At 56.0% G+C, this 25,630-nt stretch overlaps 2 protein-coding genes across 3 annotated transcripts; one reads left to right on the top strand and one right to left on the bottom strand.

The window, feature by feature from the left end:
• Nucleotides 1–4,884: 4,884 nt before the first annotated feature.
• LOC119948117 (GRAM domain-containing protein 2B-like) lies at nucleotides 4,885–16,476 on the bottom strand. 2 transcript variants are annotated; one of them, XM_038770010.1, is made up of 8 exons: nucleotides 16,373–16,476; nucleotides 12,941–13,084; nucleotides 10,325–10,436; nucleotides 10,067–10,183; nucleotides 9,374–9,458; nucleotides 8,513–8,617; nucleotides 7,859–7,949; nucleotides 5,784–5,869 (listed from the first exon to the last, which is right to left on the bottom strand). In XM_038770010.1, exons 3-8 carry the CDS (start codon nucleotides 10,377–10,379, stop codon nucleotides 5,828–5,830), a joined length of 495 nt encoding a protein of 164 aa, XP_038625938.1. In that variant the 5' UTR covers nucleotides 10,380–10,436; nucleotides 12,941–13,084; nucleotides 16,373–16,476; the 3' UTR covers nucleotides 5,784–5,827. The 2 variants fall into 2 exon arrangements, with proteins under 2 accessions (XP_038625939.1, XP_038625938.1); XM_038770011.1 differs by lacking the exon at nucleotides 12,941–13,084 and having other exon boundaries at nucleotides 4,885–5,869.
• Nucleotides 14,466–22,089, top strand: LOC119947875. The gene is made up of 6 exons (XM_038769529.1): nucleotides 14,466–14,657; nucleotides 16,408–16,778; nucleotides 17,590–17,698; nucleotides 20,049–20,629; nucleotides 21,444–21,518; nucleotides 21,933–22,089. The coding sequence occupies exons 1-5, from the start codon at nucleotides 14,466–14,468 to the stop codon at nucleotides 21,481–21,483; spliced, it is 1,293 nt and encodes a 430-aa protein (XP_038625457.1). The 3' UTR covers nucleotides 21,484–21,518; nucleotides 21,933–22,089.
• Nucleotides 22,090–25,630: the final 3,541 nt, after the last annotated feature.

The following is a 25,630-nucleotide window of genomic DNA, read 5'->3' as shown; positions in this document are numbered from 1 at the left end:
AGAGGTGGCTCCAGGAGTAACACTTGGCCCTACACTTGCCCAGTCCTGACCCGTTGGGTGAATACAGCTGCCTGGGCCCAGGACAATCAAGTACCCAGAGGTGGGGTTCCACCCTAGATTGCCCCTGTCCTGTGGGAGAGGACTGGGTGAACCAGCAGGGTGGGGGCTCCCCCTCTCCTTCCCTGTTGCTTCCTACACCTGTTGGCCCTCGTTCCTGCGGATGGTCCAAACCTCTGCCTCCCCCTACCCACCCACCCTCCCTGCACTCCTCTACCTCCTTGAGGGCAGCCATCACACCTCCCTACTCTATTGTCCTCTCCCAAGCAGTCTGCCGGCACTGAGCACTCAATAAATGCCGTTGTTACTACTGTCACTACTATGTGCTGGCACCCCCTGGTTGGAGGAACTTGGAGAAGAGCAGGAGGGGTGAAACATTATACATTAAACATCGTACCTTACAGGATGGTTGTCACTCAAGTGAATAGGATCTTTAGGCTCCTTCCAGTCCACCCTCGGAGGCCCAGGCTGCCGGAGTTGATTGGGTTGAAGTTCTGATGCTGTGGCTCAGTAGTGCAATGGAAAAGGCAGCCCGAAGAAACACTGAAGAATGCCCTCAAATACACACATACAAATCTCAAGCCATTTCCAACAGAAAACTCCCTCTGGTGTTTCTGTTGATAGGACCAGTTTTAGAGTTTATTTTGGAAAAAAGGAAAAAGGGCCAGCTGGAAATTGTTTGCACTAAACATTTCTCATCCTATCCCGTCTGGACTACTGCACTAGCCTTCTCTCTGATCTCCCATCCTCGTGTCTCTCTCCACTTCAATCCATACTTCATGCTGCTGCCCGGATTATCTTTGTCCAGAAACGCTCTGGACATATTACTCCCCTCCTCAAAAACCTCCAATGGCTACCGATCAATCTGCGCATCAGGCAGAAACTCCTCACCCTGGGCTTCAAGGCTCTCCATCACCTCGCCCCCTCCTACCTCACCTCCCTTCTCTCCTTCTACTGCCCAGCCCGCACCCTCCGCTCCTCCACCACTAATCTCCTCACTGTACCTCGCTCTCGCCTGTCCCGCCATCGACCCCCGACCCATGTCATCCCCCGGGCCTGGAATGCCCTCCCTCTGCCCATCCGCCAAGCTAGCTCTCTTCCTCCCTTCAAGGCCCTGCTGAGAGCTCACCTCCTCCAGGAGGCCTTCCCAGACTGAGCCCCTTCTTTCCTCTCCCCCTCGTCCCCCTCTCCATCCCCCCGTCTTACCTCCTTCCCTTCCCCACAGCACCTGTATATATGTATATATGGTTGTACATATTTATTACTCTATTTATTTATTTATTTATTTATTTATTTTACTTGTACATTTCTATCCTACTTATTTTATTTTGTTGGTATGTTTGGTTCTGTTCTCTGTCTCCCCCTTTTAGACTGTGAGCCCGCTGTTGGGTAGGGACTGTCTCTATGTGATGCCAATTTGTACTTCCCAAGCGCTTAGTACAGTGTTCTGCACATAGTAAGTGCTCAATAAATACAATTGATTGATTGATTGATTGATTTCTTGAAAGCCATGGATGGAGCAGAAACTGCCTAGTGCACTTAAATAATGTAACCAATTTATGTACTTCACTAGCTTATTGGATTAAATGTAAGTGCGTGACAAAAATGATTCTAAAATGCACTAACAGAAATTGAATATATTTAAAGGTGCTGAAGAATCCTAATTAAAGTACCAACCAAAAAACTTGAATGGTGAATGAAAATCACAAAACACTATTAACCTGAGGCTGCAAGGAGAAAAATGTCAGTTGAGTGTTGACATGAACTTGTGTGTTCATAGACTTCTATATGAAAAGGCTTCAAACTATAAATTTCAACATCTCATTTTTAATTTGCCAACAAGTTGCCTACGAAGATTGTGGGAGAATTTGGAAGGATGGGAACTGCCAAACCCAGCAGGTTATAATCTGATCCTTCTTCCTGATGCCTTACTCAGCCCATGTCTCTCCCTGCTCCTCAAAACCCTTCACTGGCTTCCTGCGTGACTGCATCAAACAAAAACTCCTCACAGTTGACTTCAAGACTCTCCATCTGGCCCCACCTTACCCTTCTGTTCTTTTTACCTGCTAGTCCCCAATTTGCTGTACTTCTGAGCCAACCTCCTTGCTGTACCTCGTTCTTGACTTTCTCACCTCCATCCCCTTGCTCATGCTGCTATCCTAGATGGAAACTCCCCCCTCTCCCCACATTTAAATCCTGCTTAATAGCCCACCAACAACAAGCCTTTTCCAATTATTTTCCAGTCCCTGAGCTACATAATCCCTTCCAACCACTCTAGCACTTGTGAACATACATCCTCCTTAGCACCCCTTCAATTTATTCATGATTTTTCTAATTGTAAACGTTTATATGTTTGTCTTCCCCATCGAATTGTAAGCAGTGTGGCCTAGTGGAAAGAGCCCAGGCCTGGGAGTCAGAGGACCTGGGTTCTTATTTCAGTTCTACCGTCTGTCTGCTGTGTGACCTTGGGCAAGTCACTTAACTTCTCTGCATCTTGGTTATCTCATTTGGAAAATGGGGATTAAGACTGTGAGCCCCACATGGGACATGGACTATGTGTCCAACCTGACTAGTTTTTATCTGCCCCAGTGCTTGGTACAGTGCCCGGCACATAGTAAGCGCTTAATAAATACCATCAGAGATAGGTGCTTAATGGGTTCTAATCCTGGCTCCGCCACTTATCAGCTGTGTGACTTTGGGCATGTCACTTCACTTCTCTGTGCCTCAGTTACCTCATCTGCCAAATGGGGATTAATCAATCAATCAATCAATCGTATTTATTAAGCACTTACTGTGTGCAGAGCAGTGTACTAAGCACTTGGGAAGTCCAAGTTGGCAACATCTAGAGACGGTCCCCACCCAACAGCGGGCTCACACTCTAGAAGGGGGAGACAGAGAACAAAACAAAACATATTAACAAAATAAAATAAATAGGATATGTACAAGTAAAATAAATAGAGTAAACAGAGTAATAAATACGAACAAATATATACATATATATATATGGAGGAGGTGAGCTCTCAGGAGGGCTTTGAAGGGAGGAAGAGAGCTGGCTTGGTGAGGGTGAGGAGGGAGGGCATCCAGCACTTAGAACAGTGCTTTGCACATAGTAATAATAGTAATGATAATAATTGGCATTTGTTAAGCGCTTACTATGTGCAAAGCACTGTTCTAAGCGATGGGGAGGATACAGGGTGATCAGGTTGTCCCATATGGGGCTCACAGTCTTCATCCCCATTTTTTACAGATGAGGTAACTGAGGCCCAGAGAAGTTAAGTGACTTGCCCAAGATCACACAGCAGACATGTGGTGGAGCGGGATTCAAACCCATGACCTCTGACTCCAAAGGCTCTTTCCACTGAGCCATGCTGCTTGGCGCTTAAGAAATGCCATCCTTTTTATTAAGACTCTGAGCCCCACGTGGGACAACCCGATTACCTTAGAACAGTGCTTGGCACATAGTAAGAGCTTAACAAATACCATCATTAATGAATTCATTAATATCAATCAATATTTATTATGTGCTTACTCTGTACAGAGCGCTGTACTAAGTGCTTGAGAGAGGGCAATAGAGATCATTGCTGCTACTACAAGTGCAATCCTGTGAGTTACCTCAGTATTCACACATTTATCTGCAAATTAGTTATTCACTAATGTCATTTGTGTTTATTTCCTCACGATTAACTAGGGAACATTTATCAATTTGTGCTCGTTTTTCCTCTTATTAGATTTGAAGCTTTTCAGGAGCAGGCGCTGCACCTTTTACATCTATTTCATGTTCCTCAAGCACCCAGGACATTTCTCTGAACACTTAAGCACTCAGTACAGTGCCCTGTACACAGGAGGAGCTCAAATGCCAGTGATGATTATAATAATCAATCAATCATATTTATTGAGTGCTTACTGTGTGCAGAGTACTATACTAAGCACTGGGGAAGTACAAGTTGGCAACATATAGAGACGGTCCCTACCCAACAGTGGACTCACAGTCTAGAAGGGGGAGACAAAGAACAAAAGAAAACATATTAACAAAATAAAATAAATAGAATAGATATGTACAAGTAAAATAAATGAATAAATAGAGTAATAAGCCAACAAGGAACAGGAATCCCTCCTTCTTGAAAGATGTTTTCTGTCCATTTAGCAAGAAGTGGCTTAATTTCCCTCGGCTTGGCTGGAGCCTCCCGTATAACTCTGCTTTCTTCTCCCACTACACCCAAACTAAGGCTAAACGTATCTTGTCACACCTTTCCCATTGCGTCCACCTTCCCTCCATCCAGAAACACTCCCCTCCTTCAGCTTCACAATGCAATATCTCACTTGGATTTACCTTTGGCCTCTATTCTCTCAGTCCTTTACCTATTTCATTTTAACTGATTTTGGTCTACTGTTTCTCCCTTTAGCCTGAAAAGGTGTGACTCCCGTGCTTCTCTTCTTCTGGGGGTCCCCCACATACCTGCTTAATTTGTAGCACCATGCCAGAGCATCTCGGCGAGTTTACAAGAAAAAGTGCTCACACAAAATGGTTTTGAGCCAAAAGAAACACTTTGGAATACAGACAAATTTACACATACAAATCTCAAACTGTTTCTAGTAGAAAACACTCTCCCTTCTGTGTCTCCTGGAAAGGGCCAATTTGGGGGCTTATTTTGAAACAAAAGAAAGAGCTGACTGAAAATTATTTGCACTAAACATTTATTAAAAGCCATGGATGGAACAGGAACTGCCTAGTGCACTTAAAAAAACAAATAATATAACCAGTTTACCTACTTCACTAGCTTACTGGATTAAACATAAGCACATGACAAAACTAATGATAAAACACTATAACAGAAATTGAATATATTTAAAGCTGCTAAAGAATCCTAAACAATTAAGGGAACCAGCCCCAAAATCCCAAATGGTAAATGAAATTAGCAAATGACTAAGTATTTCTAAATCTGAGGCAGCAAGGAGAAAAACATCAGATAGTTGAGTGTTGACATGGACTTGTGTGCTCCCTACATAGACTCCTCTTTGGAAAGGTTTTGAACACAGCCAAACTGTAAATTTCAACATCTAATTTTTAATTCGCCACCACACTGCCTGTGAAGGTTGTGGGGGGATTTGGAAGGATGGGAATCACCAAATCCGATCCTTCTGCCTCATGTCTCCAAACTCCTGTAACTAGAACATTGTCTACAAACACCTACCGACCTTAGCCAAAAACAAAACTCAAACTAAAGAGGTTTAGCCTACATTGTTTCCTACGATTTTCAAGCCCACTCTGAGCACAGTAAAGCCTGCAGGTTACTTCACGGGGAGACGAACAGTAGTACAAAGCCACCACACAGGAGACCCGCTTGTCGGAACGGATCCACCATGTGGTTTGGTAGGGCTGTGATGCCTGCCTTTTTCGGGGACCAGGCCACAGACTTGGCAGAGCCTGGATTTTTGAGTTGGGAGCCGGGGCACTAAAGGCCAAAGACAGGGGAAGGAAACAGGAGATTGAGGGGGTGCCGTTCTGCAGGAACAGAAGACATCCAGTTCCAGGGCGGTCCTGCAGAATCCTTCCTTCTCCAGAGACAGGATCAGCTCTCTTCAGGAGAGGCGTTGAAACACACTCCTCAGAGCATCACGTTTAACTCGGGTTGCCCGAGAACCCTCTTTCTTGCACTTTGGATTCGGTGCTGATGGTGTCTCCGTCGGCTGGGTTCCTTCCTGGGGCTCAGAGTGGGCTTGCTAAAGTGGGAATTGTAGGCATCAGGTTGACCCGGAAGGGCCGGGTCAGTCAGTTGTCATTCTTGAGCAGCTTCTGCAGGTTGTCTTGTACCTTGAAACGACAGCAGAGAAGCCCCGTTACCAACCATCCCTGTACAACTGAGACACTCCCCAAGTCCAGAAGCTTGGAAAGGTTTTTCAGGGCTCTTCAAAGCCCGAACTGACAGGTCAGAATCATTGCCAACCTGGGTCAATGGCCAAGAGGTCGGAGTCACGGACAAGCGGGAAGTGCCCACCGCTCGGCCCCCTGCGGGTCCCAAACGAGGCTGTGGTGGGAATGAACTCCCCCTCGAGTTAACAAGCCTCTGTCTTCGGGGTCAAACTGTTTGCCGGAGTGCCCATGGGCAACGAGAGGCTTCGCTGGGCAACAAAAGGCAGGCGGGGGCCCAGCACATCAGGCAGCGGAAGTGGTCGGTGAGGATGCTCAGCCGGACGGTTTAGGGCTAAGGTGACAGGGCAGAGTGGTCCCCCTTCACGTTTTCAGCGCGGCTGCTTGGATACTGAGCTGGGGTGCAGACTGATTTGCCGACCAACACCACCCCCACCACGACCACTTCGTTCTGAACCTGGGGACATGATCGTGGCTGCCAGATACCACCCATCTTGGGGCCCGGCCCCTCGAAGGGCTGACCCGGTCGGCAAAGTCAGGGTTCTCCTGATGGACAGCTTTGACCGTCATTTGGTTTTCCAAAGAACGCAAAAAGAGACAGAAAAAGACAAAATGCCCAAAGAATATCATGGGGCAAACCCAAATGGGCTTTCCCCTCTTGTTTCTCCTTCTTCACCCGTCCTCTTTCAGCCAGGACTCTGGCTGAACTAAACCGGCCTTCCGGTCTAAATTTGCACCCCCTCCCACAGCGAGCGTTGTCCTGAGAGGAATCGTGCAATGCCATTCTGCCCTATTTTGCAGGGTTTTACAGGAAGGGGAAAAGGAAAGGAAGGGACGAATATGAGGAAGAGGGAGGGAGAAGGCTAGAAGAAGAAGTTATTTGGGCCGAGTGGTTATAAAGTCACTATGCTACACATAAGCAATGAAGTACTTTTTAAATAACTTCCAAACACTCGCCAGCTCACATGAGGTTTCAGTTTATAATTTCAAAACCAAACTTGTCACTCTCCCCGGGAAGTGGGGATGGGCGGGGAGGGGGGGTGGTCCTGTGTTACAGAAAGCCGAGTACTGTTAATGATCATCATAATAATTTGAGGGTATTTATCCAAGAACCTAGCATGCGCCGAGCACCGTGCTAAGCGGTGGGGTAGATACCAGATAATCGTTCCAACCGGAAGCTTCATGTGGGACACGGGGTGTGTCCCAGGTGGGGAGAGAACACATATTCCCTCTCCATCTCACCGATTAAGAAACGGCGGCACAAAGAGGTTTGCCTGACAGACCCCGGTCGACCCAGCCAGCGAGTGTCCGAACCGGGATTAGAACCCGGGTCTCCAGACGCCTCGTCCCATGCTTCCCATTAGGCCATGCTGCTGCCTTATGGAAATACATAAGCGCTTCTCAAAATACAAAGAAACCCCCTCAGCCCAGAAGAAGTGGACGTGGGTAATTTAGACAGTTTCGACTACGTGAGCCGGAGGTCTGTTTCCTCTTGCCTCTCCCAGAACTGATGGGAGCCCTAGCCCAAGGTGAGCACTAAGGTATTTGCCCGGTGACCCATGGGGCGGGGGAGAGCTCCGACCCCTTCTGTCTGGCTGTGACCACCATAACGACGATCCCCAGAAGTTGTTGCATTCAGAGGCCTGGCATCCAGGGCATTTCCACAGACAGACGGCTGGGTGGCGGCCACCTGCCTACGGTGAACCCTGCTGGCGCAGCTGACTTTCCTGAAGGGATGAACTCGTGAAGAGAGCAAAAGCCAGAGAACAATTCAGGGGTCCGGGGACCTGCCAACATTCAGCTCGGCCCAAGTCTGCTGTCGCTGCGGGGGTGGGGCTGAACTCAGGGTGGATGGAAGCCACTCCTCCCTCCCCCCTCCTTCAACCTCTCCCGCCTCCAGTCACGGGAGCAAATGGAGAAAAGAAAAGGTACCTTTTCCAATTTCAGGACGTTAGCCGTCAGCTTCTCGCAGACGACGCTCATGTTGGCAAGCATCCAGGATCCCATTTCTGACATCTTCCTTCTGTAGGGAGAAAATAGAGCAAGGAGGTGGGTGACCCAGGCCCGGAAGAAGACAGGGACACGGGCATCGCCCGACCCCCCGGGACCCTTTCCCGGCATTGTCTCTGGGGGAAAGGTCAGCAAACAGAGGGGCTTGATTCTGTTCCCCTTCACTGCCGGCTATTTTCTTGCAGCCCAAGAGGTGCAAGGGCTTGGCTTTATTCTAACGCCCCGTCCTTCCCCCCTTCCACTCCCCATTGGGCAGCCAAGAGACCAGTCTAGTGATGGTATTTATCGAGCACTTATTCTGCTGCAACACAGCTTTTTCATGTACCGGACTGGATTCCTTTCTCCTTCCGCCTTCACACGGTTTCAGGCGTAATGCTCGTGTGTCTTACTTTAAGACTACAAAAAGGTTGCCCCTTTGGCCTTTGGGGTGGCCAAGAGGCTTCCAAAAGAGCAACGGCACTTGGCCCTGAGAAAGAGGAAGCGTGCTCTTTTGCCTCATCGGTGGCCTATCAGTGTAGCCACTCAAGAACGCGAGCCCGGACCCGCCGGTGCCCAGACAGAAGCTGAAAATCTTACTCGGCATCGTAGGATTCAAGGAAGGAGGCCAGGGACTCAATTCTCTTCTCCAGAACATAAGTTTTGCATCTCAGGTAGAAGATACAGACGATAACTGCCCAGAAACTAGGGGGAAAGAAAACACCACCACGTATGTTCTCTCGCTATGGTTCGCACCCCACGAGAGACAGTCCATCCAATTAGAGAAAGGATTCAGCTGGGGTAAGGACAGAGTGACCGACTCACTGGGGGGCCGCCGAGGACGGGCTCTTTCGGCCCGGCTCCGCCAGGGGTTCCGGCTCAGCTCCCCAGCTGCTTTGGCGGCTCCCTCGGGGCTCGGGCCACTGAGGGGACGTGGCTTTGCCAGCACCCAGAGGGCTGCCCCCGGCCCCCTCATCCACCCCGCGCCCCCCCACCGGCTGAAAGCGGTCACGGAGCGGGACGAAACGCCCGCTCCGTGTCCCGAGGAAGAGGGCGGTACGGCCTAGTGGGAGGGGACTGGGAATCAGGAGCCCCAGCTTCGGGTCCCCACTCTGATACTGATCTACTGTGTGACCGGCGGCAAGTCACTTAAGCAGCATGCGTGGCTCAATGAAAAGAGCACGGGCTTTGGAGTCGGAGGTCATGGGTTCAAATCCCAGCTCTACCAACTGTCAGCTGTGTGACTTTGGGCAAGTCACTTAACTTCTCTGGGCCTCAGTTACCTCAACTGTAAAATGGGGATGAAGACCGCGAGCCCCACGTGGGACAACCTGATCGCCTTGTAACCTCCCCAGCGCTTAGAACAGTGCTTTGCACATAGTAAGCGCTTAATTAATGCCATTATTATTATTATTATTGTTAGGCCCCGGGGGCCTCAAGTCTCCTCTTGGTGTCACTCACAGAACTGCGTAGAAAATGAGAAGGCGGTGAAAATTCAGAGATTTCCGAGACTCGCGGAAGTGCTCACGGGTTCCAGAGGATGCATCTTGGGGCAAGAGGATAAACAACTCTCTGAACACGGCTACAACATGGTGGTTCTCCCACCCCCACCCCGCCCCCCACCCACTGCCCTCTGCCCTGCTCTCCTCCCTCCCCGCTCCCCACCCCCCCTTCAGGTCGAAGATACAGTCACTCTGTCCCCTGAGGTGTGGTTTTGCCAGGAGAGCTGCACAGAGAACAGCGGGAGGCCGGAAGAAACGGCGGTGAGATCACCTGCACCGTCATCGAGGCGGCTGTACTATAGCGCGAGGTCCATCCAGAACGTAGCCCCGGGGTCAGACGGGGACTGACTCTTTGAGAAATATCATATTGTCTTCTCCCAAGCACTTAGTACATTCCTTTGCACACAGTCAGTGATGGAATGAAATAAGCAACAGAGGGACAGGACAGGATGCAGAAATGAAGCCTGGGGCGGGGGTTGGGGGTGGGGGTGGTGGTAATCTAAAAACCCTATTTCGGCCGGTGGTTTCGGCCCGGCCTAGGGGACCGAGCGCACCCTCAGCGGTCAGAAGGACCTTCGTCTCGATCCCTCCGCTGCGCCTCAGTCACTTCACCCGTCAAATAGGGATTCGAGAAAACCGCACTTTTCGTTACCCTGTCTGAAGAAAGTCTTGGGTCTCCCCTCGGGCCCCTGGCTCTGATCCATCCGTACTGGCTTTACCTCCCTTTTGATGACTTTCAAAGTCGCGTGAGACTCCGTCACGTGGAAATCTGTCAACAGAAGAGGACCAGATGTGGCGTCTCCCCGGGGCTTTTAAAAGATGGGCCCAACTAGAAGCCAAGCTAAAGCCAGGATGAGCAAGGCAGGGACAGCTATCCCGTGGCCCGAGTAGAGTCCCGGAGCTCACGGACCTGGAAAATTTTCGAATTCCGGGGCTCTGGACTCGGAATTGCTGAATTCTTCCATCTCCGGCCTTTTCCGCGGCGCTGCACCGCTCCGATCCGAGAACCCTTCGCTGAACTCCTGAAGGAAAGAATGAAGCGAGTCAATCGATCCACCAATAGATCGATCGTCAGTATTCATTGGGCACCTACTGCGAGCGGTGCACCGTCCTACGTCGACCGACGGGATCCCTACCCCCGAGGAGCTAACGATTTCTCCTCCTCAGACCGCGAGCCCCACGTGGGACGGGGTGGGGACTGCATCCGACCTGATTACCTTGGCTCTCCCCCAGTGTGGAGCGTGGTGCCGGGCACAGAGCAACTTCCTAACAGATACCCCGATTATCACCATCTAGCAGGCACCACGAACTGGTCTGAAATCTAAAGGCCATTTCTCCTTTATCAGATTGGACCGACCACAGCTACTTTTCTCGTTCCCGCTTGCATCTATGGTTTCCCACCATACGTGCCCTGATGGGACCTGCCTTTCCTCCCAAACCAGGTTCGGTCTGATGGGCTCGACCAGTCCCGTGAGGCTGGCGTCCACGAGCCAGGCCCGTCAGCTCCGTGTGCGGCGCCGGCAACAACCGCCATCTCTTTCCCACCACCCTCGGCAGTGGCCCAGGTGACGTTCATGCGAGATAAGATCCTGGGTGTCAGTGGCTCCAAGGGGGTCAAGGCGGACAGGGCAAGAGGAGGAGGAGGAAGAGGAGGAGGAGGGGAAGGAGAGGAGGAGGATACAAGGGCAATGGGGCTCCACAAGACTCGGGGTCTTGGGATCTCTGTGCCCGACTCACTGTACACCAGGATGAATCATCCCACGTCATCCCGGGGTTCACGTCGCAATAAGGTATTTGAGGCCCATTGATGACTTCTTGTAAAGTTCATTCAATCGTATTCATTTAATGCTTACTGTGTGCAGAGCACTGTACTAAGCACTTGGAAAGTACAATTCAGCGTTAAAGAGAGACAATCCTTGATTCAGCCATTCATTCATTTGATCGGGTTTATCGAGCGTTTACTGTGTGCAGAGCACTGTACTAAGTGCTTGGAAAGTACAATTTGGCAACAGATAGAGACAATCCCTGCACAACAACGGGCTCACAGTCTAGAAGAGGGAAGACAGACAACAAGAGAAGCAACGTGGCTCAGTGGAAAGAGCACGGGTTCTGGAGTCAGAGGTCAGGGGTTCTAATCCCGGCTCTGCCAATTTTCGGCTGTGTGACCTTGGGCAAGTCACTTAACTTCTCTATGCGTCAGTTACCTCATCTGTAATATGGGGATTAAGACTGTGAGCCCCCCTCCCCCTCCCCGTGGGACAATCTGATCACCATGTAACCTCCCTAGTGCTTAGAACAGTGCTTTGCACATAGTGAGCACTTAATAAATGCCATCATTATTAGTATTATCATTATTAACAAAACAAAGCAAAACAAGTAGATGGGCATCAATACCACCAATATGAATAAACACAATTATAGATACATATCATTAATGAAATAAATAGAATAATAAACATGCACATATATGTATATATACACAAGTACTGTGGGGTGGGGGGGGGGCTGTAGGGCAGAGGGAGGGAGTTGGGGCGATGGCGAGGGGAGGAGGAGGACAGGAAAAGGGGGGCTCAGTCTGGGATCCCTGATCACGCTGGGCTTACAGTCTAGAGGGGAAGACGACGGGCATCAAAACAGGCATTGATATAAATAAATGGAATTCCGTACACCTACATACATAAGTGCTGCGGGGCAGGGAGTGGGGGAAGAGCAAAGGGAGAGAGTCGAGGTGACGCAGAAGGGAGGGGGAGCTGAGGAAAAGGGGGGCTTAGTCTGGGAAGGCCCCTTGGAGGAGGTGCGCCTTCAGGAGGGCCCTGAAGGTGGGCGGGAGGGAAGAGTGATGGTTTGGCGGATTTTGAGGAGGGAGGGCGTTCCGGGCCAGAGGCAGGACGGGGGCCAGGGGCCGACGGCGGGACAGGCGAGATCGAGGCCCAGTGAGGTTAGCACCAGAGGAGCGGCGTGTGCGGACTGGGATGTACAAGGAGAGAAGGGGGGTCAGGTAAGAAGGTGCAAGGTGATGGACAGCTCTCAAGCCAAGAGTGAGGGGTTTCTGTTCGATACGGAGGTCACTAGGCAACCACCGGTGATTTTTGAGAAGCGGCTGACGTGCCCCGAACGTTTCTGTAGAAAGATAATCCGGGCAACAGAGTGAAGTACGGACTGAAGTGGCGAGAGGCAGGAGGTTGGGAGGTCAGAAAGGAGGCTGACGCAGTCATCCAGTCGGGATAGGAACAGCGAGCGTACTGAGGTGGTAGCGGTCTGGATGGAGGGGAAAGGATGGATCTTGTCGACATGGTGAAGGTGAGACGTGGTGGGATTTGGTGACGGATCGGATACGTGGGGTGAATGAGAGGGCGGAGTCAAGGATGTCCTTTAGGCCACTGACAAAGGAAGAGTGGAAAGAGGGACCTGCGGTCAGGGAAGGTGTCTTGGGGAGGGACTGCTTGGGAGGTGGGAAGAAGAAGAAGGAAGAACGGGGACGTGGTGGAAGGAAGGAAAGGGAAGGAAGGAGAAGACAGGGCCAGACCTTCAGCTGGAGGATCTTCCTCCCGCACGACGCGCTGCTCGGCCACCGCTATCAGCTGTAGGATCTTCCTTCCGCACAACGCGCGGCTCAGCCACCAACCGTCACCGTGGCCTCACTGACTTTCTAACAGCTCTCGCCAGAGCACTGCGATAGAGTCCAACAGAGGGCGAGTAAGGCACGGTGCCTGGCTCACGTTCCAAAAGTGGTCCAGGGAGACTGGTGACAGGCTGCTCAGAAAAGATTTAAACGAGAGAGGCAAGATGACATTGGAGTTCAGGGGCGACTATCGCGTAGGCACACCTAGTCGATCGCACGGGGACTCGGGCTCATTTCCGGATCCTCATCATCGCGATCGGCACCGTTGTCGTCGTTACAGTTGTTTAGCACCGACTACGTGGCGATCGCTCTTCCCAGCGCAGGGACGGGTTCCCGGTAAATCGGGTAGGACCCAGTGCCCGTCCCGCGGTCTAAGGAGGAGGTCCGGTAGCCTCGTCCCCCTTTTATCCCCATTTTACAGTTGAGGAAACTGAGGCAGAGAGAAGTTAGGGGACTTGCCCAAGGTCACACACAGCAAGCGATCGGCAGAGGTGGGATTAGAACCCAGATCCTCTGCCTCCCAGGCCCGGGCTCCTTCCGCCGGACCATGCCGCTCATTAATCCTTTGACATCCGTTCCCCCAATAGAGTGTAAGCTCCTTGTGGCTAGGGAAGTTGTCCTGGGGTTCCGCTGACTTTCCCCAGCTCTGAAAATCACTGCTTGAGTCAACCGATCCATCCATCTGTGTCCGACCTGACTGCCCAGTGTCCACCCCAGGGCTTGGAAGAGTGTCGGCCACATAGTGAGCGCATCACAAACGGCATGGTAATAACAACAACAATAACGGTTATAGTAATAATAATAATACCGGAATGAAAATAAGTTCATTCACTCGATCATTCACTCAGTTGAATTTATTGAGCACTTACCTGCATATATATTGAGCGCTTACCGTGCGCAGGGCACTGTACTAAGCGCACGAACGTACAACAGTAAAGAGAGATGGTGAGTCACCATGCGATTGAACATGCGTGCCTACCGAACGGTCACCCTGGACCTCTCATGTTATTTCGTCTTTATTACCGTTTCAGTCTTTCTGCGTGAGCCTGAGTGATCGATCGATCGATCGATTGACAAGGCTAACTGCGGCACTTTGTGGAATGCAGACCATGTGCCAGCCACCGGATCAAGCGCCGGGAGAGCTACGGGAAAATCCGATCCCACAGAGTCCCTGGCCCACCCGGGACAAGTGGCCAAGTGACTCGGCCGGTATAGGGTGGCCGTCTGGAGGCAGGAGAAGGGGCGTGACCTTTCTGTCTGTGATCGGTGGTCGCCCTGGGTACCAGAGGGCCCGAGGGGGGGTGGGCGGGGCCCCACGGTGCGAGAGAGGCCCATCTCAGGTACAGGAGCCTCTCAGGCAACGGTGCCCAGGCCCAGAGGCATTTGCACGGGAGGCAGCAGGTGCCCGGCAAAGGTATGGGGCGGAGGCATGACTGCCGCCCCTACCCGCGATGGGATGGATGAGGCCATCAAGAGGCGGGGGAGCGGAGAGAAGCCGAGGGAGCGGACGAGGCGAGGGCGGCGGGAAGCCGAAGGAGTGGACGAGGCGAAGGCGGTGGGACCGAGCTGCGGGAAAGGACTAGGTGAGAGCGGAGGGAAGGAGCTGAGGAGAGCAGACGAGGTGAGGGTGGCGGGAAAGAGCCGAGGAGAGCAGACGAGGAGCGGGTGGCGGGAAAGATCTGAGGTGAGCAGACACGGTGAGGGTGGCGGGAAGCCGAGGGAGCGGACGAGGTGAGGGCGGCGGGAAGCCGAGGGAGTGGACGAGGTGAGGGCGGCGGGAAGCCGAGGGAGCGGACGAGGTGAGGGCGGCGGGAAGCCGAGGGAGCGGACGAGGCGAAGGCGGCGGGACCGAGCTGCGGGAAAGGACTAGGTGAGGGCGGAGGGAAGGAGCTGAGGAGAGCAGACGAGGTGAGGGTGGCGGGAAAGAGCTGAGGAGAGCAGACGAGGAGAGGGTGGTGGGAAAGATCTGAGGTGAGCAGACGCGGTGAGGGTGGCGGGAAGCCGAGGGAGCGGACGAGGACAAGGCAGCGGGAAGGAGCCGAGGGAGCGGATGAGGAGAAGGCAACTGGAAGGAGCTGAGGGAGCGGACGAGGAGAAGGCAGCGGGAAGGAGCCGAGGGAGCGGACGAGGAGAAGGCAGCGGGAAGGAGCCGAGGGAGCGGACGAAGTAAGGGCTGCGAGGTCTCGGGTCCTAGCGACTGGATTATCACCAACAGAGTGGATCTCGTGCCAGACTGAAGAATATGGGAGTTGAAACAGAGGGTGGGGTCAAGGATGCCCCGTTCCTGGGCTTCAGGGAGAGAAGGGAGGAGGTTTCACCAAGCGGGATAGGAGAGCTCGGTGTTGGCCAGGATTTAAGAGGAAAGACGGGGAGGTGCCGTAAGGGAGGCGCTTTCACAGCGGGCCAAGGCGGGTCCCGCGGCCTCGGTAACAGGTCAGCCGAGCACCGGGCATCGGCCGTCAGCCGGACGCGCTCCCGGCTCAAAAGGCTTCACGATGAATTGGCTTTCTGGTTCACAAAACCCAACTGTGCCTCCTCCCTCCCTTCCCCGACCCGCTCCCCGCCCCCCATAAGAAACCCCACTTCTGACCCCTGGAAAGAGTACAATCCCGGGAGTCAGAAGACCAGAGTTCTAATCCTGCCTCCGCCACCTCGGAACTTGTCTGGCCACTCCGGTGAAGTGTACTCTCCCGAGTGCTTAGTTAGTGCTCCACACTCAGTAAGCGCTCGCGAAACACCATCGATTGACTGATCAACCGACAGCTGGATGGTTTCGTGACCTTGGGTGAGTCACTGAACTTGTCTGCGCCCGAGTTCCCTAAATCTGTAAAACGGGGATTCGCTCCGCGTCCTCCCTCCTGCTCGGCCCGCGAGCCCCAGGCGGGGCAGGGAGCGCGCCCGACCCGACCGTCTCGGGTCGGCCCCCGCCTCGAATACCGTGCTGGGCGATCGGCGCTTCACCATAATACTCCTACTTTTCTGTTCAGGGCCCCTGTCGTGGGTTCAGATCCCGGCTCCGCCCCTTGTCGGCCGTGTGACGTCACTTCCCTTCTCTGGGCCTCAGTGACCTCCTCTGTGGTAATGGGGACTAGGCCCGTGAGCCCCACGTGGGACCCCCTGATCACCTCGTGTCCTCCTCAGTGCTTAGAACGGTGCTTTGCACATAGTAAGCGCTTATCAAATGCCGTCATTAATTATGATGATGATGATGATTTCTTATTAAGCGCTTACTAGGCAGCGAGCACCCTTCTAAGCGCTTAAGAGAGGCCATCGGCCCTGAGGGGAGCTTTGCGGCCGCTGGGCCGGCAGCCCTTTGCGGGCAGGGGGCGCGCCTACCTGGCCGGTCCCAGCGTCCCCCGCTTGGCGCTCAGCACGGCGCTCAGCACGGCGCTCAGCACGGCGCCCGTCCCGGCGCCATTGGCCCCGAGGCCCTCAGTGACGGGGGGGCGCGGGGGGGGGGGCGCGCGCAGGGCGGGGCCCGGTGGCGCCACAGAGGGCCGGCGCGGGGCCGGAAGTGGCGGGCGGGAGCGCCCAGACCCACAAGCCTCTGCGCCGGAGGCAGCAGGCGCGCGCCGGCCTCGACGCCGCCCACCGCCCTCACCACGACGACGGCGACGACGACGACGACGAGGATGAGGGCGGCGGCCTGTCAGGGCGTGGCCATGGGCGCCACCGCCCCCAACTGCGATGGGCCGGGCGGGCCCGGCCCGGGGAGGCGCGGCCGACCGGGCAAGTGGGAGAGGTGAGGCGGCGGGCGGAGAGGCCCACGCCGCGGCCGGGAAGGAGGCGGCGGAGCGGCCGGGGCGAGGGCGGCGGGAGCCGCTGAGGGAAAGAACCCGCGGAGGGCGGACGGGAGGAACTGAGGGAACGAGAGAGGGCCGGGGCAAAGAGTCGAGACGGGCGGGAAGGAGCCGAGGGAAGAGGGAAACTGCTGAGGGAAGAGGGCGGCCGGAAAGAGCCGAGGGAGGAGGGAAAGAGCCGAGGGAGGAGGGAAAGAGCTGAGGGAGGAGGGAAAGAGCCGAGGGAGGAGGGCGGCGGGAAAGAGCCGAGGGAGGAGGGAAAGAGCTGAGGGAAGAGGGCGGCGGGAAAGAGCCGAGGGAGGAGGGAAAGAGCTGAGGGAGGAGGGAAAGAGCCGAGGGAAGAGGGCGGCGGGAAAGAGCCGAGGAAGGAGGGAAAGAGCTGAGGGAAGAGGGCGACGGGAAAGAGCCGAGGGAGGAGGGAAAGAGCCGAGGGAGGAGGGAAAGAGCCGAGGGAGGAGGGTGGCGGGAAAGAGCCGAGGGAGGAGGGAAAGAGCTGAGGGAGGAGGATGGCGGGAAAGAGCTGAGCGAAAGGGGAAGGTTGAGCGCGGCGGCGGGGCGGCCGCCTTAGACGACGGAGCAGCCGAGGGAGCGGCCCGGGCGCGGGCGGAGGCCCAAGAAGACGGGGCGGCCGAGACGAGGGCGGCGCCGAGGGAAACGTTGCCGGCGACGGAGGGAGGGGAGAAGGGGGCGCCCCCCCCCCCGCCGTGTCCCCGCCCGGGCCCGACGCCGCCGTGTCCCCCTTCTGCCCCTTAGGACCCCCAGGAGCCAGTCGTGCTTCACTCGGAGGCAGGCGGGTCTGGTCCCGCGCTGCTACGTGCGGCCCTGGAAGGAGGAGGTGTTTTCCGGCCGGCAGGCAAGCAAGGTAAGTTAGCGCGCCGACCTTCGGCCCACCAACCGAGGGGGAGAAGAACCCGGGGGACTCGGCGGAGCCGGCCCTTCGCTTACAGTCGCCTCTCCGGAGACCGGAGGTCCGTGGGGACGTGACGGCGCGTGGAGCAGGAGGGAAATACCCCGAGCCAAGCGGGCCCAGAGCCCTGGGCCGGAAAGCAAGAGGGAGCGAGGGAGGGACGGAGGGAGACAGACAGACGCGGAGGTTTATTCGGGGAGCAAGCGGAAGGTGAAGGCCATGCGGGAAAGAGGGCCAGGTCCCTCCCGGGTATTTTACCTCGAGCGCCCTTAGGTTCCGCAGCCCCGCGCCGTTGGGAGGGAGGGCGGGTTGGGGGAGTGTCTGAGAATGGAGAAGAAGTAAAAGGTGACAGAGGGACGTCAGTCGGCGGCGAGCGAGAGAAGAGGAGAGAACGCTTGAGGCAGGTGAGGAGAGAGGGGCTGGTACCCCAGGCGCGGACACGTTCCCGGCGATGGTCACCCGCGTATCTTCGGCCCGGGGAAGCAGGTTACGGACACGGCGGCAGTCGGTCGTAGAAAACCGAACAACCGCCGCCACGTGTTCCACCCTGCCGCCATGATCATCGCTACTGCCTCTGATGCTGGTTGTCCAAACGGACGAAAGGCCCTCTGGCGGATTCGCTTCCCACCGCCGTCCCTCCCCTCCCCTCCCCTCCGCGCCACCGTTCCCGGGAGCGACCGTACCCGCTGGGGCCAGGTCCTCCGGGGACCCTGCGGGCCGCGAGGCAGGCTAGGGGACCGGAGGTCGGGAATTCCACCGCGGTCGGGGGCCGGGGAAGGGAGGGGACGCTGGCCAGGCAGTCCGAACCCTCCACCCCCTTCCCGACGCTCCTCGCGGTGCCCAGAGAGAAACAAGCCAGGGATCGGGCCGGGGTAGCGAAGAGCACTCTGCGTCTCCCACGGGCCGCTCGGATGCAGCCCTCTGCTGGGGCATGTGAAGAAACCTGTCCCCCTCCGCCCCGCAAGATCCACCTCCTCATTCATTCATTCATTCCGCCGTATTTACTGAGCGCTTACTGTGTGGGGGGCACTGTAACTGAGCGCTTTGGAAGTACAAGTTGGTGACATATAGAGGCGGTCCCTACCCAACAACGGGCTTGCAGTCTAGAAGGGGGAGACAGACAACAAGACAAAACACGTGGACAGGTGTCAAGTCATCAGAATAAATAGAAATAAAACTTGGTGCGCATCGTTAACAAAATAAAGAGAATAGTAAATAGGTACAGGTAAAATAAATAGAGTAAGAAATCTGTACAAACATATATCCAGGTGCTGTGGGGAGGGGAAGGAGGTAGGGCGGGGGGCAGGAGGGGGGATGGGGAGGAGGAGAGGGTAAAGAGGGTTCAGTTTGGGAAGGCCTCCTGGAGGAGGTGAGCCCTCAGGTTCTCATCCGACCTCCCCATGGTTGGGGAACGGCGCAGTCTGGGGGCCGGCGTGCTGCGGGGCGGGGCAGGGCGGAGGGGGAGACGGAAGGCTGAGGCATCTGGGCCCTCCTTCCCTCTTCGGAGACGGGAGAAGCCGGTGGCAGCTGCGAGGTCGTGGCGCCCGTATCTCCTGGGTTAACTTGAGTCCGTAGATCGCCCAGCTTAAGGACGGACCATTCCTGATTAATCGAAACCTGGACAGGTTTCCCCTCTTTTTTTTTTTTGGGTATGCGTTAAACCCCTACTATGTGCCAAGCACTGTACCAGATACTAGAATAGACCCAAGATAATCAGGTCCCACGTGGGGCTCACGGGCTAAGTAGGAGGGAAGGTAGGCATCGCTTCTCAATAAGGCCCCTCGATGGGTTTCGCTTTTCTGTACCTCGGGAGCTCATGTTGGCAGATCACCAGGGCGGGCGGGCTGGATGGGAGGGACGGAGGGAGGGAGGGAGGGCCAGGCCGGCGGCATCTGACCCGGCTCGGCCCCGGGGCAGCACCCGTCCAGAGAACGTCTAGAAGGGCCGCCTTAAAGGCTCAGACCTGCCCCAGAAGGGGTCTGGTTTGGAAGGCGGCGTGGCCTAGCGGAAAGAGCACGGGCCCGGGAGTCAGACCTGAGTTCCGGCCCCAGCTCCGCCGCCTGTCTCCTGGGTGACCCCGGGCCACTCACTTCATTTTCCCGTACCTCGGGTCCCTCGTCGGTGAGACGGGGATGCATCCCGGGAGTTAGGGTTTGACAGACACCGCGAGAAGAAATAACATAGGCCCGGCCTCCCCCTCCCCCCACCCCCCACCCCCCACCCCCCAATCGTTCTGTTTTAATCTCTTCAACGGGATTCGAAAGGTTTTCTTCTGGAAACGTTGTTCTCTTTTGTTCCCGTACAGCTGTCGTATGGGAAAATCTCATCTGGGACCCGGTCCGGTAGCACCGCGGCCCATCCCTCGACGGTGAAAGAAGAGGCCTCCTCCGAAGGCAGCTCTTCCGAATCGGATGAGTTCAGCTCGGTACCGAAACGAAAGCGGAAGAGTCGTTTCGACGCCGCAGCCGGCCACGGCCACTGGGCCGTCCCGTCCTCTCGGAGCCTACCCTTCCGGGGAGGGAAGAGAGTCAATAACATCTGGGCCAGAGTGATTGAGGAGCAGAACCACGACGCTTTAGCCGCTAAGCTCTTCCTGATGGACATCCAGGATAATATCGATCACAGCAGAGAATCGGAAACCTACAACTATCTGCAAGCCAGAAGGCTCAGGCGGCTCCGGGAGAAGCAGAAGTTAGACGAAGAGCTGGACGAATACATGCGGGGCGTCAACCGGATGGAAGTAGAAGAGGAGGGCGATGGACAGAGCCATCAGCTACCCAGGCTGCCCGTCCGAGAGAGGCTGGGGCCCGGGGAAGAACACGGTAGACGCCGTGCAGTGGCCGGAGAGAAATCGGAGGAGGAGGCTGCGGAAGACATATTCTCCAGGTGAGAACTAGATTTCACCGACCACCGTTTTCAACCGGCGCGGCAGATCAGCGGGAAACCCCGACGGCCGGGAATCCAAGAGAAGCCCAGAAGGGAACCTCAAATGGGCGGGACAGGACGGGGCCCCGACCCACAGCCGGTGGCCTTCACCGGGGGTAGGATTCAAGGGCCCTCGGGCATCCGTGGCTCCTCTGGCAGCAGGCGGCGGCCCGGGCCCGCGAGGTCTCCCTGCTTCTAGGGTGGCCCCCGCCCTCCCCCGGCCAACCCGGCATTGAAAGTGAGTAGCGCTCCCGCGGGAGGGCACCGAGAGGTGGGCAACGTCCCGGGAGGGGGCCGTACCCCGTTTGCCACCATCCGCCGTGCCTGTCTCTCGTACTCTGCGCTGGACTCCCAAGGGCCTAGCTCACTGCCCCGCGCACCGTGGGTGCTCGGGAGAGACCCGTGAACGACGCGCGAGTCTGCCCTCTGATGTGGTTAGGATCGTCACGACGACCGTAATCGTCATCGTGGGATCTGCTAAGCGCTCACTGCGGGCCAGGCACCTCACTGAGCCCGGGATCGATGCAGGCGAATCGGGTTGGACGTGGTCCCGGTCCCCCGCGGGGCTCACGGTCCCAATCCCCGTTTTACCGACGTGGTAACCGAGGCCCGGAGAAGTGCAGAGACTCGCCAGGGTCACCCGGCTGACAAGCAGCAGAGCCGGGATTAGAACCCACCCCCTTCCGACTCGCGGGCCCGTGTCCCGATGGGATTTTGATGGTTTTCCGCTGGTCTGGCGCCGTGGCCGCTTAACGCCTGCGTTTTATCTATGCAGGCTGGGAGCAGATGAAGACGACTTGGAGGAGTTTATCTGAAAAGCACTCCTAGCACGTGTGACGAATGAATGGAGGTAAAAGTTCGTTGCGAAGCTACGACGAAAAGGTCGTGACACGTTTGCTTTCCTCTCGTAGCAGGTCAAGTCCTCCCCTCCGCTCCCCTTCACCTCTCCCGTTCTCCTCCGTACCCCCTCTCCCCCCCCCCCCCCGTCTTCCTTCCACCCGCTCTGGGGAGGTGTTGGTCAGACATCAGTGAAGAGCGTGTCGGTCTCCTTCGCTCACGTAGAACACGTAAGGGCAGTCTTGGGACCCAACGCCACCATCAGTATCTGAAAACCGCACGTCAGAGTCAGAGCGTTGGCAGCCGGGACCAGTTTTCTCCCAGGAACCGTGTTGTAGGTGGGGGGGTAGGTTCCTGAACCGAGGTCCTGTGCCCCAGTGTTGCCCAGATTGCCCTGTTTTAAAATTATTTTCCTATTTCCCTATAGTTCCCACGTGCATACCCCACCTTCCCACTGCCCACACCCCTGGATCGGTGCCATCGAGGAGGCTCCCGCGGTCAAGGCATGAGATGGATGTGTTGCCGAGATGAGAGGGGGTTGCGAAATAAATAGAGGACTTCCTCCACGTATGTGGTGTCCTTCTCTTTCTGGATTTGACACCGAAGGTGAGATCCCAGTGGGGCACGTGGGCCTGGCCGAGAAGACCCGACGGGTGACCGACACTCCCGTCCGCCCCACGTGCCCAGATAGATCGTTCCTCGCCGTCCCGACATGATCGGTCCCTTAAGGGAGATCTCTCTGATCTCACTACCAACCTAAAATCCTCTCTGCTCCAGGAGGCCACCCCTGACCAACGTCTCATCTCCCCACCCTATTTATCCTATCTCGCCCCTATTCGTTTCCGCCCTCTCCCGCCCCCGGCCACTCCACCCCCTCCTCCGGCATCACTTGCTCGCTCGTGTCCAGACCGCCTCGGCACCTCGATGCGCACCCCGCCCCGAGCCCCCAGCCCCCGCAAGCACTTACGTACAGATCCTACTACACTGTCGCTACCTGTAATTTACGTTAATGTCTGTCACCCCCAACTAAATGGTAAGCTCCTCCAGGGCAGGGATGGTATCGCCCCAATCTATTACACCGTAAGCCCTCGAGATACCGATTGATTATCCGATTAAGGGCCAGTCTGTGTTTTCCAGTCTGCCTCTCGGTATCCCGACTTTCACAGGGGCCTTGCTCAAAGACAGCAGCCTCTCTCCCGATTCTTTTTCTCTTCCTCCCTTTCTGTCAAATCTGTGACATGGCACTCTCTCCAGATGCTCAGTACCCATGCTCTGCACCCAGGAAGTACTCAATTCTATTGGTTGAGTCTCTCTCTCTCTCTCTCTCTCTCTCTCTCTCTCTCTCTCTCTCTCTTTCTCTCTCCCTCCCTCTGCCCCCCACCCCCACCAGCTTCTCGCTGTCTCCCAGTGTTCGGTAAGATAGTATCCCCGCCATGGGCAGAACTGGAATTTCTGACTAAACTTAACACATCTGTCTCTTTAGAATATTTATTAAGAAGGGCTCGTTATTTCAGTTGATGCCCTTTTATAAGGAAGTTGTCCGTGTTGACCCCACACCGAGTCTAGAAGCGAAATGAGAGATTAAGAACAGAAAGCTCCAAGTAGGCAGGGAACGGAGGAAGCAGGCTTGAAAATTCACCTCTTCTTCCAAAAGATGGTGTTCTTTCTGGGGGAACTCTGACTTGCAACACAAAAGTGAGGCTTTGACCTCTCCGGGAGATTCCAAGGCAGGAAGAGGCAAAACAAATGAGACGCCTTGAAAGCGATCGAGGCCGATCCTTCTCAAGATTTGGAGATGGTTTTAAAGGTAGCCTGAGTATTAAAAAACCCCAACCCTCCGAAAAAACCTGCGATTCAATCCCTCACGGGGAGTCGCTTGGTCATTCGGTTTAGGCTAGGTCGACTCCTTCTGTCGGCAACGTGGTAAAGAAAAGTTCCGGGCCGGGAAAGGCAACGCTCTACCTCATATTTGCGGACTTCAATAAACTTGTGTTTTGTTCATTCACACTGTCGGGCGTATGTCTTTGCATCAGTTTCTGCGACCTCCCGGAGACCCTTCTTCAAATGTACGGACTCTCTGTCCGATTGAAAGGGAAACCAGGGCACGTCTAGTTAGGAAAGGCCACAACTATGTTGGGGTTCAGTCGAATCCGAATTCAATAGTCACCGAGTCACACGATCAATGGTATTTATTCGAGCGCTTATTGCGTGTGGGAGACTTTGAAGAGCGCCCGGGACAGTAGGCAACGACGGAGTTTGTAGGCAGGGCTTACAGCGGGCGTCTCTGGGAACGGCGCTGGGTGGGGCTGAGCTGGCCTTGGGCATTGCGCTAGGCCCGAGCATTGCTGGGGGTTGGGCGGGGCCAGGGGGCGCTGCGCATTGGTTGGGGCCAAAGTGACGTTGGGCGGGGCCAGAGGGGCGCTGTGCATTGGGCGGGGCCTAAGTGTCGTTGGGCGGGGCCAGAGGGGGAGTGCACATTGGGCGGGGCCAAAGTGACGTTGGGCGGGGCCAGAGGGGCGCTGCGCATTGGGCGGGGCCTAAGTGACGTTGGGCGGGGCCAGAGGGGGGCTGCGCATTGGGCGGGGCCAAAGTGACGTTGGGCGGGGCCAGAGGGGCGCTGCGCATTGGGCGGGGCCTAAGTGACGTTGGGCGGGGCCAGAGGGGGGCTGCGCATTGGGCGGGGCCTAAGTGACGTTGGGCGGGGCCGGGGGGGGGGCTGGGAATTGGGCGAGGCCAAGGTGACGCGAGGGGGGGGGTTGTCGGGCGGGACCAAGGTATCCCTGGGGGAGGGGGGGCCGTAGGCGTGCGGCTCCGGCCCAGGTGTCTGCGGCGACCGGCCCGAGGCCCAGAAGCCTTTGCGCGAGCAGCGGAAGGTGCCTCGCTGAGGTGTCAGGGCGGAGACATGGCTACCGCTCCTGCCCGCGATGGACCGGACCAGGACGTCCAGGCCAAAGGGGCTGGACGGGAGACGATGGAACAGATGGGGTAAGGGCCGCGGGAAAATGCTGAGGGAAAGGATGAGGCGAGGGCCGAGGGAAGAAGATGAAGGAGCAGACGAGTTGAGGGAGGCGGGCAAATGCTGAGGGAAAGGACGAGGCGAGGGCCGACGGAAGATGACGAAGGAGCGGATGAGGTGAGGGCGACGGGAAAACGCTGAGGTAAAGGACGAGGCGAGGGCCGACGGAAGAAGATGAAGAAGCAGACGAGGCAAGGGAGGAGGGAAAAAGCTGAGGGAAAGGACGAGGCGAGGGCCGAGGGAAGAAGATGAAGGAGCGGACCAGGTGAGGGAGGCGGGCAAATGCTGAGGGAAAGGACGAGGCGAGGGCCGACGAAAGGTGACGAAGGAGCGGGTGTGGTGAGGGCGGCGGGAAAACGCTGAGGTAAACGATGAGGCGAGGGTCCGACGGAAGAAGATGAAGGAGCGGACGAGGTGAGGGAGGCGGGAAAATACTGAGGTAAAGAACGAGGCGAGGGCCGACGGAAGAAGATGACGGAGCGGATGAGGTGAAGGAGGCGGGAAAAAGGTGAGGGAAAGACGAGGCGGGGGCCAACGGAAGGAGATGAAGGAGCGGACGACGTGAGGGAGGCGGGAAGGTGCTGAGGTAAACGACGGGGCGAGGGCCGAGGAAAGCCCGTTGTTGGGTAGGGACTGCTTCTATATGTTGACGATTTGGACTTCCCAAGCGCTCAGTACAGTGCTGTGCGCACAGCAAGCGCTCAATAAATACGATTGGATGAATGAATGAATGAATGAATGAATGAATGGAACGGAAGAGGTGAGGGAGGTGGGAAAAAGCTGACGTAAAGGACGAGGTGGGGGGCCGAGGGAAGGAGCTGAGGGAAAGGATGAAGTGAGGGCAGCGGGAGGAGCTGAGGCAAAGGACGAGGCGAGGGCCGAGGGAAGAAGATGAAGGAACAGACGAGGGGAGGGAGGCGGGAGGATGCTGAGGTAAAGGACGGGGCGAGGGCCGACGGAAGAAGATGAAGGGGCGGACGAGGTGAGGGAGGCGGGAAAATGCTGAGGTAAAGGACGAGGCGAGGGCGGAGGGAAGAAGACTGAAGAAGCGGACGGGGTGAGAGAGGCGGGAAAATGCTGAGGGAAAGGACGAGCTGAGGGCGGCGGGA

Source organism: Tachyglossus aculeatus, chromosome X4 (genome assembly GCF_015852505.1).
Source record: "Tachyglossus aculeatus isolate mTacAcu1 chromosome X4, mTacAcu1.pri, whole genome shotgun sequence".
Classification (NCBI taxonomy): Eukaryota; Metazoa; Chordata; class Mammalia; order Monotremata; family Tachyglossidae; genus Tachyglossus; species Tachyglossus aculeatus.
The sequence above is the reverse complement of the archived record's forward strand: the minus strand, read 5'-3'. Positions and strand labels throughout refer to the sequence as shown.

Coding starts and splice junctions, on each gene's coding strand:
- LOC119948117 (XM_038770011.1), bottom strand. CDS start 10,379: ATGGAAGAATTCAGCAATTCCGAGTCCAGAGCCCCGGAATTCGAAAAT. Junction 8,618..9,373: donor CTCATTTTCTACGCAGTTCT/GTGAGTGACACC, acceptor CTTTCCCCCTAG/TTTCTGGGCAGTTATCGTCT. Junction 7,950..8,512: donor CTTGAATCCTACGATGCCGA/GTAAGATTTTCA, acceptor TTCTCCCTACAG/AAGGAAGATGTCAGAAATGG.
- LOC119947875 (XM_038769529.1), top strand. CDS start 14,466: ATGACTGCCGCCCCTACCCGCGATGGGATGGATGAGGCCATCAAGAGG. Junction 14,658..16,407: donor AGCTGAGGAGAGCAGACGAG/GTGAGGGTGGCG, acceptor CTTGGCGCTCAG/CACGGCGCTCAGCACGGCGC. Junction 17,699..20,048: donor CCGGCCGGCAGGCAAGCAAG/GTAAGTTAGCGC, acceptor GTTCCCGTACAG/CTGTCGTATGGGAAAATCTC.